Genomic DNA, 13,455 nt, shown 5'->3' on the forward strand with positions numbered 1-13,455 from the left:
CTTATTCTTTGCCCCCCTCCTCCTTTTTGCCTGCTGCTCTCTCGCTCTCCTTTTCTCTCGAATTCTCTCTCTTATTCCGTTTCCCACGTTGACTAGACATACGATCTAGGCCATCAATCACCTTTAAAGCTTCCCTCCGGTTGCGTGTGGGCAAATTTTGGTTGCTTACACCCCATTTAAACCACCAGAATGCAGTGTATTTTCTTCTCCGATGTCACCCAGCCTCTTCATGCAACTCTGGCGGGCTGCACCACATGGTAGCCGCACACCCCCAAGGCTGATTGTTAAATTCACCTCCGGTCAACCGATTAGGTGACAGGGGTAAACTTACAGTCGCTGCAATTAAGCAATTTGGCAACATGCCAGCCGACAGCAAAGGCCTCAATGTCTGCCTTGGCCCTCGGGGGCTGGACTTGACCCCTGACCTTTGGAACATTTGGCTGGGTGTCTCTTACACTCCTGTGCTTTGTACTGAAGACTCACACCTGCCCCGTCTCACCATCTGTCTGTCTCTGACTCTCTGTCTCTCTCTCTCTCTCCAACCCACAGATCGCCTTCTCCCAGCACAACAGCATCATGGACCTGGTGCAGTTCTTTGTGACGTTTTTCAGGTGAGTCCTCACCCCCTTCTTTGAAGTACGCCTCAAGCCTTAAGTTCACCTCTACTTTCCAACACATCACATGAATAATACAGTGGAGTGCTCAGAGAAATGTGCTCTTCACATACACCGACACCACAGAAATAAACAACCCCCTCTTTGAACTTCCTCGTCCATGTCCACCATCTTTTGCCTATTCCCTTTCTGCTGGCTTCACTGGCCTAATGCCCTAAATGCCACAGAGCTGAGTCCACCGTCTCTCCACTATGAGTTAAACTATAAGTTATCCGCTGCCCAAAGACACAATGTCTCACAGGGACACTCTCTCCTTCCATAAACTGCCACCACCGGCAGCCGTCACTGGCCTCCACCATTTGATTACTGAGCTGATGTTTAAGTGAATTACGGCACACCCAGCTTTCCCCTTGTCCCGCCACCCCGCGCCACTGATCGCCTGTCTCTTCGCATCAGCGGCACCTCAGCTATCAAGGCTGCCGCCGGCGGCGCCGATTAGCCAGTGGATGGAGCAGAGACCTAATTGTCTCCTCCCCCCTGTCTTGAGGGGGGGGTGGGGGGCGGTTCTCCTGTTAAGGCACTGTAATGGAGCACCCATCTCTCCCTACATGCACACCCAGACATGCATCACTTTGCCACTCTCCACTGTCGCTTAGTGACAATGAGCCGAGAAGAGCGTGTTACTGTGAAAAGGGCCCCCAGTTCTGCGCCACCATCCGTGTCCACATATATGGTCTCTTTATTCATCGGCCATTAAAACTGACCCATCGTCCCTCTCACTTTAACAGAAGGCCGTCTGCCTCACTCTCGCCGCTGCTAAGTGTCCTTTCATCAATTGTTTGGAAAGTGTGTGAGACAGTGTGTTATTAAGGCCACATCCACATGAGGGGAAAATGTCTATTGTATTGCTGGCCTTTCTACTCAACCAGCATTAAAATTGACCCAGTGTACCACATTGTTGCATGTTGCTGTTCCTTATGTTCTGTCGGTTGTGGTGAGTGGCTCTTTGTCAATTGTGTGGACTGTACAAAAGGTGTGCTTTGAAAGGGGACAGCAGCAGGCAAAGTGCTTCTTTATTTGTGTGTCTGCTCATTGTGCTCCGCATCAGGCCTCCCAACTGGAAACCATCTGCCCGTGCCTCCTCACCCCCCTAATTAGCACTTCCTCCAGTTAGTTCTAGTCGGTGATTATCAGCGGCCATCTTGGATCTAGAAGAGGGCAGTTGCGGGAGTCAAGAAACATACAGTAGGTCAGGCCTCTGACAAGAAGCAGGGGCAAAAAAAAAAAAAAGAATCTCACGAGGAACATCTTGTCTGAATCTCGTAAGCGCGAGGAACATCTGGTCTGACGCTTGTCTTGTGCGTTTGGCTGGTGCGAACTGTGAAGCCTCGTGGTGTTTTTGTAATTAGCTCATAGTCCGAGCTCTGACTACATACCCCCACTTCCTCGCTTGGCCACTGAACAGCCTCACCGCAGCTTGTGGTTGACACTGATACGCTGCGACATTAGGTCATCGCCATTGGATAAGGGGGAAGGCAGCAGCAAAACAAAGCCTGTGCCATTTTTCTGCCATGCTTTGTGTGTGTGTGTGTGTGTGTGTGTGTGTGTGTGTGTGTGTGTGTGTGTGTGTGTGTGTGTGTGTTTGGGTCAGAAGATAACCAGAGCCCAGATAGCGGTTAGCTCCAGGCTAACGCTTTCGTACCCCCCCCTGCATAGGGAGAGAGAAAGAGAGATGGACGCGGTCGAGCTATCTCTCCTGAAATCTCCCCAAATGCCAGCACACACTGGAGGAAGATGGCTTATCGCGCTGTTCTATCAGATGGAACTGTGTTTTGGGGGAAATAAGGTATTTAGGTGGGGGGGGAGATGGAGAATGAGAGCAAGAGAGAGAGAGAAGAATGTTGAAGAGATGGAGAGAAATGTGTGTGCGAGGGAGAGATAAATCTTGTTATCGGGGGCCCATGTTGCAATCATCCTGCCATTCAGCTCTCCTGCAGGTCGCTTGGGTCACAACTCTGGGGTGATTGGCATGACAGTGACCCTGTCTCGTGACCCTCATGTATGCTAATGAGCGCTTCACTTTTTTTTGTCTCCCCAACTCATCTCCACCTCTCTCACCAGCCCCGCTCCTCCCCCCAACATAAAAAAGAGGTGTGTGTGTGTGTGTGTGTGTGTGTGTGTGTGTGTGTGTGTGTGTGTGTGAGGGCCGTTATTAAAAATATTAAACCCAATTACGACCCCACTCAGTGAGCTTGTCTCCCGCACGCCCGCTGATGGCTTGTTAAATGCGCCTCTGTCCACAAATGGCCCCCGCCGCGTCAGCTCCCTGACACCAGCGCAACCCAGAATTACCATCAGAGTATTTAAACACAGAACGGCCACGAAAAAGGGTGAAAAAAAGAAAGAAAAAAACCTTCGTCACCCTCATGCAACCCCACCTTCAACGGATGGCTTTTAAGCTGTCGCTTTGTCATCCCCCCCACTTTTTTTGTCTCTCTTCTCCCGATATTTTCGTAACTTAATGCATTTGGTTCAGTTGTGAGAATCCATTTGCCGAGCTCACTGTCTGACATGAGCTCTTAAGCCCAGAGGCCTGCCCGGGAGTGAGCCACGACGCAACCAAAGGTACACGACTCACTCTGTCTGCTGCTGCTGCTGCGGTGGATGTTGCTGTGCGCGCAGCGCATGTTGCGTTCCGTGGCTTTATTTAGTAACAGCATAAATATAATACGGCTCCGTTTCCACTCTGCCTTTACCACGGCTCTGCAACTCATTTCAGTCGCTTAGTTTGATTCTCTCCATTGCTCGCTTGTTTTCGATCTCTCTCTCCGTCTCCCTGGCTCTCTCTCAAAGATAGTTCTCCCAGTCTTTTGAGTCGTTTCGCTGTATAAATGAGGTTCGATGTACAGTTCCCTGACAGGTGAAGGGTTTTTTGTTTTACTGTGATTTGGAGATTTTAAGAAGCATGCCTCACACACACAGAGAGAATATACAACCACCCTAGATCTGATACTGGTGTGAGAGAGGAGCATCAAAATAAATGAGCATGGTGTCAAGAAAACTTTGAAGCGTGTAAAGTAACATCGTCTTGACCAAAACTTTTTTACCCCACCATGTCTCTTCTCGCAATTTAGGACTAAAACTGTCAGGTCTACTATTTCTTTTGTCGTTTCTTCTCTTTTTCTCCTCCTTTTCTCTCCCCTTCTCTCTTTCTCTCCCTCTCCTTCTCTCTTTCTCTCCCTCTCCCTCTCTCTTTCTCTCCCTCTTCCTCTCTCTTCTTGGAGGAAGGCTTCTCCTCTGAGGCCGCCTGCAGCACTGACCTGGTTTTGGTCCGAATCCCCGGCACTTGTGTGCAGTAACCTCGCGTAATGAGCCGCTTGGAGACGGCCAGTGTCGTTAGAGAGGGCACGGCCACGGGAAGTGTGGGATGCGGGAGGGTTTTTTTTGCCTGCGATCGGAGGTGGCGGAGGTCACCGCGACCTGCAGGGACTCAACCTCCACATCCCGGGACGGCGGACGGGACAGCAAGCAGCTCGCACTTAAGGGAAAGAGACCGCTGCCTTCGCCTTTCTTCCCTTTTCTTTCTCTTTTTTTGGATTTCTCTCTTATATTTTTTTCTTTTTTTTCCCCTCCCTTTTTTTCTTGTCTCTCATTCTGTGTTCATTTTGGGTGGTTGACGCTCTGTGTTAGGCTTGCTTTGCCACCCTGTCTTGACCCCCCCCCTGTCTTACTTAGGAGAGGTCAGAGGTTATTAAGTTGGCCTCACTCTGCCAAACTCACTGAGCATGAAGTTCTGGGGTTCAGCTAGAGATCTTTGCTGCTTGAGAAATCTGTAGGAATGCGGCCTCAGTGTTTGTAAACATTGGGTTGGTAAAGAAGCGTGTGTGTGCGCTTAAGAAGGTAAACAGTCTGGGCATTAATAAATCATCCTTTGAGTTTGGTTACGCTAGTGTGTGTGTGTGTGTGTGTGTGTGTGTCTGTGTGTGTGTGTGTGTGTGTGTGTGTGTGTGTGAAATGACTCCTTCCTGCCCCGAGGTCTGGGAATGGCTCCTCTCCTAAGTGTCTAAGTGATTGAGGAAATGGATTGTGTGCAGGGGCCGGCTTATGTGGCTAATTGCTGCTAATTAGCGGAATCACACTTCGCCTGGCCTCCGCTCGTTTCCCCTCTGCCCTACACGTGGACTCTTGTTTGTGATTTTAAGGCTCATTGCTCAAGCACACAAGCAAATGCGAGAGAGAGCGGGAGAGAGAGGAAGAGGAAGAGAGGGAGGGAGGGAGGGAGAGAGAGAGAGAGAGAGAGAGAGCTCTTCCCGAAGAGCCCGCAGCTTGTGTATGGATCAGTGTGTGTGTGGATTACCACTGCCGCAGTGGTGGAACCTGAGGGTGGGATGTTGGCTGGTGATCCACTGCTCTTATGCTTTATTCCCACCACAACATTTGATTTAAAGCTTCCTCCTCCTTTAAAGCTTTTTTTATTTCTTTTTTTTTATAGATGCGTTTATTACAGCTTTCTCTCTTACATACATACACACACACACTTTCGCTTTCTTTTCTCTGTCTGTTTCTCTCTCTCATCCCAACTTTCTTTTTCTTTCTCTTTCTCTCTCTTTTCCCAACTCCCTCTTCTTTCTCTCTCTCATTCTCACTTCCTCCCTCTTCCTGTCCCTCTCCCTCGCGCTTCCTCTCCCTCTCTCTTTTACATACACCAGTAATCCGCCCTCTGGTCTCCTGCGGTTCATCAATATACCCCTCCTGCCTCTAGTCACCTGCCCCCTCCCTTTAAGAAATGGCACCTATCTGCATCTCCTCTCATGTATAAATTCTTTCTCCTCCTCCTCTCGTCCCTTGTTAAGGAGGTGCTGACAGAGGTTGGGTGGGTGGTGGTGGTGAGGATGGATGATGGGGCAGGGGGGAGTAGTGACGGAGCCTTTTAATTGCTTTATTTCTCTTATTAGCGCTGGATCCAGGTGGAACGATGTGGGAAAGGGGGGATTAAATCCTGTTTACTGTCTTCAATCCTGCGGATGAAAGAGGGGACAGATCTGAGAGGGGATTTCCATGGCGCTGCTCCTTAATCGAGCCATTCAAGTTTTACTCCCCCTACCCCTCTCTTCTCCTCTCCTCCTCCCTCCCTCTCTTTCACCCTCACTCTTTCCCCCTTCGTCTTCAGTTCGGCATTATCTTCAAACGAGCCCCAAGATGGTTGTGTGTTTGAAAGCATTAAAGGGATTTCATCATTCAGGTTTTTTTTTTTTTTTACCTCTCTCTCCCCCCCACCCCCCTTTTTCTTCTGCAGTGTGAGCCGTGAATTAATTTTACACCGGAGATGTTTACGAATGCACACATATCTCCACAAATTCAGACGCCCCTGGGAAGAGAAGGGGGGGGGTGGGGGGGGAGCAATTTGCCCAAAGTTGTTGAGCCGCCCCAGATGGTTTGCTTTTGAGGAGTTTGTTGCCTTGGGGTGAGTCCCTCGAGCCAAAGCTTGCACTTCACCCCCCCCTCCATTGTTCCCAACCCCAAGGCGCCGGTCTTTGGTCCTGCCTAGGTGCCAGACGAGACCAATTTTGTGGCCCCCACCCCTCTCTTTCAACCCCCAAAAATGTGTTGGACTTTTCAAGAGAGATTTGGTCTCACTCTCCAAACTGTTTTGGAAATCATTAGAAGGCTGCCGCTGTTAACCCGAAAGGCCAGGCAATAGCAACAAATGTTGTTGACGCTTGAAGCAAAATATTAGCAGTGAATATTTCATGATGTCGAACCACAGAATCAATCCTCTTCAAAGTAAAGTGTTTAACTTTGGCAGATTGTACGCTCGGGGTATTAAGCATGTTGATTTGAGTTATGTCCCTGTTTTTTTTTTTTTTGCCCCGCACTTGCAATCTATCAAAGTCACTCTCAGGAAAAGCACTTGAGTGATAAGTGCTTGTCGTTAATGACTTGTATGATGCGTTATTAATTGAAGTAATTATTTCGAATATGAGCATGAGTGATTGCACCATCCGAATCAAATAAACAAATAGCTGAGCTGTGTCTGTAGCCTAAGTGCCATCTTTGGTCTTTGCAGATAGGTCTGTTTCATCCCTCTCAAGACACTTTGTTTGTGTTCCCAAGGATCCTCCACAAGGCTTGTATAAAAACCTACAAGGCTACCGTTGCCTGGGACTTGTTTTGATAAATGTTCCAGCACCAATGTGATATTAGAGCCCCTACTCATCTCCTTCTGTAGTATTATTTTTAACCTCAGACAGAAACGTATTCTCTCTGAACCGTGTTTACTGCGGGATCTAGATTTTCATTTGAGGCCATGGCACGGTCATTTTTATGGACGGATTCTGGTTAACATAGCATTGTGTTTTCTTTCCTTCCCACTCCCACACCCCCCACCCCACCTACCGCTGGTGCATTGTGCTGTGCCAAAAGAGGCACAGAAATGGAAAAGGGCACCTTGTGAATGCCAGTCTGATTAGGACTGTGCCCGTTCACCCAGGTGCACGAGTGAGCACTCGCCCTCCAAAGCGACGTCACACAGAAACCGTTGGTGAACTGTGAACTCCAGGAAATGGACAGACTGTGGCAAGATCACAGTAGTGTCAGTCAGAGAGGACACAAACACGCAATCAAACAAACAAACATATAATCATGAGAAGACAAAGGTTTGATGTGAAGGATTTTACAATTATGAACTGACAGTAAACGAAAGCAATTCAATGTCCAATGAGTGTGAAACAAAGAGAGGGGATTTTCCTTTACTTACTGAGCGAGAGAAAGCGATTTCCCATTGTTTAGAGAAAGAGGAGAGGAGAAAAAAAAGGGAGAAATTATGTGTGTTCAATTAGCCGGTGAGAGAGAAGAGGAGAGAGATTCAACTTTGGAGAGAATAGACTGAATGCAACATCGTTTTATGATGCAGTGCACCTACCTTCGTCTAATTATTCTGTGCATCTGGGAATTTTCAATATTGCAGGGGATGCACTAAAAGATGAAGCTCGAGGAGCACAGCACGGTAGAAAGAAAACTCTCCAGCCTTAATAAAGCAGTTACAATCTGGTGTAAATTATCTGACGGTGTAACATATTGTGCCATATGGTAGTGTGGTCCAGCGTCATCTCTACTCTCATTGTACATGAAGAGGAAGAAGAAATGCTCCCATTTGCAGGAGTTTTGTAAAAACGAGCTGTGAGTGTATGATAGAATGTATGGCGCAACTGCAAAATAGAGAATTTAAGACCGAAAAGAGTCAGTGGAGAGACGCTTGTTGACTCATGCTAGAACTGCTTCCTAACCTAAAAAGTCCTCTAGGTTAGGAAAACCGTCCAGCAGAACCCAAAGGCTCATCGTTACAAGCCCAGACAAAAGAAGCACCTGCACCGAAGCAGGCTCTCTGACCAGTGGTTTGCTTCCATTTTGCTCTCCATGTAATTCGTGTAGGTGAAGGGCAAATGAATGACTGTAAACATCTGCCAAACCAAATAAATGTAATCTTGACTCACCAGAGGGGACTGATGCCTACTAGTCAAAACAGGTTTGACTCGGGAAATGAAAATCAAAAAGCGGGAATTATTACTTGTTCGATTGAAAAAAAACGACCAGGGAGAAAAGGGTCTGTCTAGCACGGAGGAGCGGTTCACAGATTCAGTCGGATTCATTTGAATTACTTCCTCCCACCTGCCATTGACAGGGTTATTGCACAGGCTGATTGAATAGAGAGCAATTTGAAAATCTGTAGTTAGCAAATGGTTTTTGATGTGCTGCTAAGGCACGCAGGGAAATGTTCTAAAGGCTCCTCGCGTCTTTTCCTGCTTCGTCTCACAGTTGCCTAAGCAGTCAATAATTATACAGCCCCGCAGTTAATCTCACTCATTTTTCCTCGCTCACTCTATCTCTCTCTCTCTACAGCTGTTTCCTGTCTCTGTTGCTGGTGGCTGCAGTCGTGTGGAAGATCAAGCAGACCTGTTGGGCGTCTCGTCGACGTGAGGTAAGACCCTACAGATCTGTTTCCCACCATTTCTTTTTGAACCCCCGCACTCTGTTTCTCACCATCTCTCTGTCTCTCTGTCTCTCTCTCTCTCTCTCTCTCATTCTCTCTCTTTCTTCCTCTCTCTCTCTTTCTCTCTCTCTCTCTCTCTCTCTCTCACTTTATCTCTATCTCTCTTTTTCGCTCTTGCTCTGTTGAGTGCCTAAACACAATGAAGAAAAGTTGGCAATTAATTTTTTTTCTCTTCCTCATGGAAAGAATACAACACGGTCTAAGATACACATTTGTGTTTTGTGTGTGTGTGCATTTTATTTTATTCTTTCCCCTCTGGCTGGCTTCCATTCCTAATTTTTTTTTTCTAAATAGCAGCAGAAAAATGAAAATGAATATTGCTCTTTGCCCCGAAGAACTTTCTGCTGACAAACATTCTCATCTTCCTAATTACTGGTCCTTATGAATCAATTAGCTCTGACAGGACTAATCCAAAGGCCCGGTTGATTGTGGTGGGGGTGGGGGCTCTACGGCTGGGCTGAAACAGATGTCTGTGTGATGGCCTGCCTCTCCCTAGCCCTCATTTGATTCACAGAAGGGCCCTCTTCTAATGGCTGAGGCCCCTCACAGTCCCTCGCAGTCCGATTTGTCAACACTGACTGGAGCTGCAGCCAGGACTGGACAAGCATATGGCCAGGCTGGAGGATTTGAGGAAATATTCTTTTGAAGTCCTGCCACCCAGCAAGAGCTGTTTTGCTTCCTGCATGAGACGTACATCACACGAGTCAGGAGCGTTTGTCAGCATTATGTAGTCATTAGGCTGCTGTCAAGGCTAGTATCCTGAAGTAATTGGTAACACCTTGCTGATGACGTGGAGCTTGGCACAATTTGATCCTATCCCCGTAGTTGTGTTGTGTGATGCTTTAGGAAGAACCCGCCAATGCTGTATTTGTTTTCAGTCAGCCTGTTTAGAAAAATCTACGTTCGTGTGCTGACAGCCACTGCTTGATGATGCGGTCCACAGTCTGGTGATGCGGTCCACAGGCTGGTAATAGACATATCATGGCGCCAGTTATGCATTTCTCCTTCGTGGCCTGAGCGAGTTGACATTGATAATGGAGCAGGTTGATATTTCTGTTTCCCGTCGCTAATTGATGTATGGCAACAGACATGAGCGATGACTGCCGCAAAGCAGAACAGTATTCATCGAAAGAATTAAAGTCAATAAGCCCTAATGTGGGCAGATGGGCTCCGCTCATTAAAATTCCACTCACTTTGCCTCGCCTCCCCCAGAATTCAGATCATCTGTTTGCTACTGCCCTTCAGCACCCAGCCATGGAAGGAAAAAACACACACACACACACACACACACACACACACACACACACACACACACACACACACACACACACACACACACACACACACACACACACACACACACACACACACACATACACACACACACACATAGGCATGCACACATACACACACACACACATAGGCATGCACACAAACAAAGGTTTTATCTGTTAATTTCAGATGATTGAAAAGTTTAGGGAGGCACTTGAGGAGGATGATGATAACAATAATATAAAAAAAAAAACTTAAAAGAAAAAAAAAATTGCTCTTGAGAGATTTATTTCTCTACCCTTCTGTCTGTGTTTGTCTGAAGTTTGGATCGAGGGCTAGAAAAAGAAGGGGGGGCAAATAAAATGTCCATCATTCTTTTTCCAATCATTCCTGAAGGTCAGGCTGGTGACTGCGCTTCTCGGGATTTAGCGGAGAGGAGATAAAGTGACTGCTGTCGACAGAACGCCGGGGAAATCCGCATGTCTGCCTTCGACGAGCTTATAAGCTTCCTCGACTGCAGAGTAGACCCTCCAGTTTGCACTGTCCCAGAAGAAATAACAACCAACTGAAGTCAATCGCCACTTTTTTGTTGTTGTTGTTGTTGTTGTTTGTTTTGGTTTAGTTCTGCCAGTTGCAGTGCATTGGATCAGCCTGCCTCAGGTGAATGTTGCTCCACTGCCAGACACTGTCTGTTCTTGAGCATAAGGTTAGCAAAGGAGGTAGGCGTAAAATATGCAGCTCCACGGATAGATGGCCGCTACCTTTCCATAGCCTGCCATATGGGATGCGCATCACCAAAGCATTCAGTCACACCTCTCTATCTCTCTCTATTTCTCTCTATCCCCCTCCCTCAGAATGCAAACTTCCATATTCCAGTATTGCCATTTCCAAAATTGCTGGTATACTTCCAGATGCTCCTGAATCCCCAACTCCCAACCCACCCCAACCTCCTTCCCAGCCTCTACCCCAACCATCCTCATCCCCTTGCCTCGCCGGTGGCACTCCGACTGCTGTTCCTGAAACATGTGGACCGGAAGGAGCAGGATATGTTTAGATGCTCCAGTTTATGCTAATGCCGTTTCCTCCGACAATGATTTTTGGCTGCGAGATCAAACAGTTGGGAAACTTCTTTGAAATTCTAATAGCAACAGTACACAAGATTACTTGGAGAGAGCCTCCCTTTGATACCCCTAATAGGGTCACCCCCCAGTAGGCCGGGAGAGAGGGCCTCGATAACAGGAGCGGATGCCTTTTGTTGTGCTGCACAAATGGCATTGTTTCCGCAGCTCCTTCCATATGAGGTTAATACCCTAGTTGTCTTTTTTACCATAAAGGTATCATACAATGACGTTGGGCTGGAAAAATTAAAGAGGCCTCTTCCATTTACTTTTTCTTCTTCTTCACAGATTTTTGTGAGGTTAACTTGTGTTTGGTTCAGGGTGAAACAGGCGTGAAGCCCTGTTTTGGGATCAGCTCCATACTGTAGTGTTTCGGGCATGGCTTGTGTAACCGTCCTCTACCCAACACAAAAAAAAAAAGTAAGTTATTCAGAGTTGCGGCTCCGCGTTCGCTTTATCTAAGTGAAACTTGCTGGGATGACCCAGCATCACTTGCATAATTCATATCCCCCCACGTCTGTGTGTGTGTGTGTGTGTGTGTGTGTGTGTGTGTGTGTGTGTGTGTGTGTGTGTGTGTGTGTGTGTGTGTGTGTGTGTGTGTGTGTGTGTGTGTGTGTGTGTGTGTGTGTGTGTGCTGCCTCATCGTGTCCTATTTCAATGTTATTTGTGCTCATGGTGTAATAGACGTGTTGCTCTGATTATGTTGATTAAACATTCCCTCTTGATGCTCTGGGTTCTGTTTCCTGGGTTGTTGTTTTGCCTAAGAGCTGCCGAGGAACTCAGTGTTCCGTCACTCTTCTCTGCAGGCAGAAGCAAAAGGACCCATTGGATTGTGGGTAACCGTAGGGGTTCATTAGAAAGGTTTGGTATTGAGTGTTTATGTGCAGTTTGAAGGATGGTAGTTTGAGCTTAAGGACCTGGCTCTTACCAGATACTCTCGGTTAACTTCTTTGAGCTTTGTGTAGAAGACCATCAGTGTGTGTATGTCTTTGTGACCTTTTTCTGTAGTTGTAAAATGTTTAAATGTTGTCAACAACATCTGACTAAGGATTGGCTCCCAAGCAATTTCCAAGTCCAAATTATATATGTATCAGTGGCGGCTGGTGGTTTTTAAAGTGAGGGAGGAAGGACTGTGCGCCTGGTTGCCATTGGCCTGCTTATTCCGTTGGTGGCATAAGTATGTATGTGAGATACAAGTTGTTTCAGGGTGTTTTTGTGGACTACAGTACTACAAAATATAAGGCAGGGATACAATTGATACAAAGCCACCAGTGTGGCACCATTGTACTTAAAAAGCTGGTGGGCAGCATGTCCTTGGATTAGACAAGGCCAGAAGGAAATGATGCAAAGCCAATTAGTCAAATCAGGCCTACTCTTGATTTTAAAAACTACATTGTAAATTTTGGGCCTACCATTTGGCCTATTTTCCCCCTCAATTACTAAAGCTATTGGTTATTATTTGACTAATTTTATTTTCAGCTGCAAATTAAGACACAAGACCAAAAGTGATGCCATTTAAAATGCTCTGAATCATTCACAAACATCCTTTCCACAATATTAAACAACAAGTTACAAAGGCAACAAGTAAGAGAACATTATTACAGAACTATTAACATGGGCTCGGGCTGTTAGCCTAACATTGTTTGTGGCAAATGTGTATGTTAATTAGAATAGATACGAAACACATCGCGATCTGAAACATTCATTAACAATTTCCATTCAGAATGTCAGCTGAACGTGAACAGTCAGACTAACAATAGGCGTATGAACGATTTAAAAACAAAACAGTACAGCCGATTGTTTTTTTTATGGTACCAGTGAGCTATAAGTATTTCGCATACCAGTTAGCATTAACGGCAGCGGTTTTACCATTGGGTTTAGTGACTTGGATTTTTGGAACAGGTTTCCCTGTTGTTTTGATACTAACCTTCTCTCTGTAGCTCAATGAATGAAACGGTTTGTTCAATAAAACATGAACAATATCTTCGTTTTCCATTGCACATCCTCTTTATTTGCCATCTTTCTACAACAATCTTTAAGGGTGACGTGTTATCGATATCCTTCTGCAGAGAATGGTATTAATGTCTTATCCCCTCCCTCCAACGCCAAATCAGTTGTTTATTGGTTAAGCGATGTTGGCGCAGACTCAGACGCTAGGGAGGTCTTTCCTCCCCTGGGCAATGTAAGTGAATGAGCCCTGTAGCTGCCAAATGTGAGGACCTGCCTGATGTGAGGCCGCATGCGCAAACTTTGCGACACTATTGTAGTACAACGAGCCAGGTAATGCTGGTGGTGTAGGCTACAGCATGAAGTGGAATGACAAGCGCATTTGTTTACGTTTGAAATCCACCAAGGTTTATGATGTTAAGCTTCATGTTTATTGAATTATTAGTTAAGCAGT

General features: G+C 46.5%; 1 protein-coding gene across 2 annotated transcripts in view; it reads left to right on the forward strand.

The window, feature by feature from the left end:
* atrnl1b (attractin-like 1b) overlaps window positions 1-13,455 on the forward strand; it is a 124,659-nt gene that overhangs the window by 75,990 nt on the left and 35,214 nt on the right. For both annotated transcript variants that reach the window (XM_080835076.1, XM_080835077.1), the window contains exons 25-26: window positions 550-611; window positions 8,514-8,592. In XM_080835076.1, coding sequence (XP_080691202.1) covers window positions 550-611; window positions 8,514-8,592 — 141 coding nt within the window. The remainder of the gene's footprint in view (window positions 1-549; window positions 612-8,513; window positions 8,593-13,455) is intronic.

This window comes from Sprattus sprattus, assembly GCF_963457725.1.
Source record: "Sprattus sprattus genome assembly, chromosome: 3".
NCBI classification, from domain to species: Eukaryota; Metazoa; Chordata; class Actinopteri; order Clupeiformes; family Clupeidae; genus Sprattus; species Sprattus sprattus.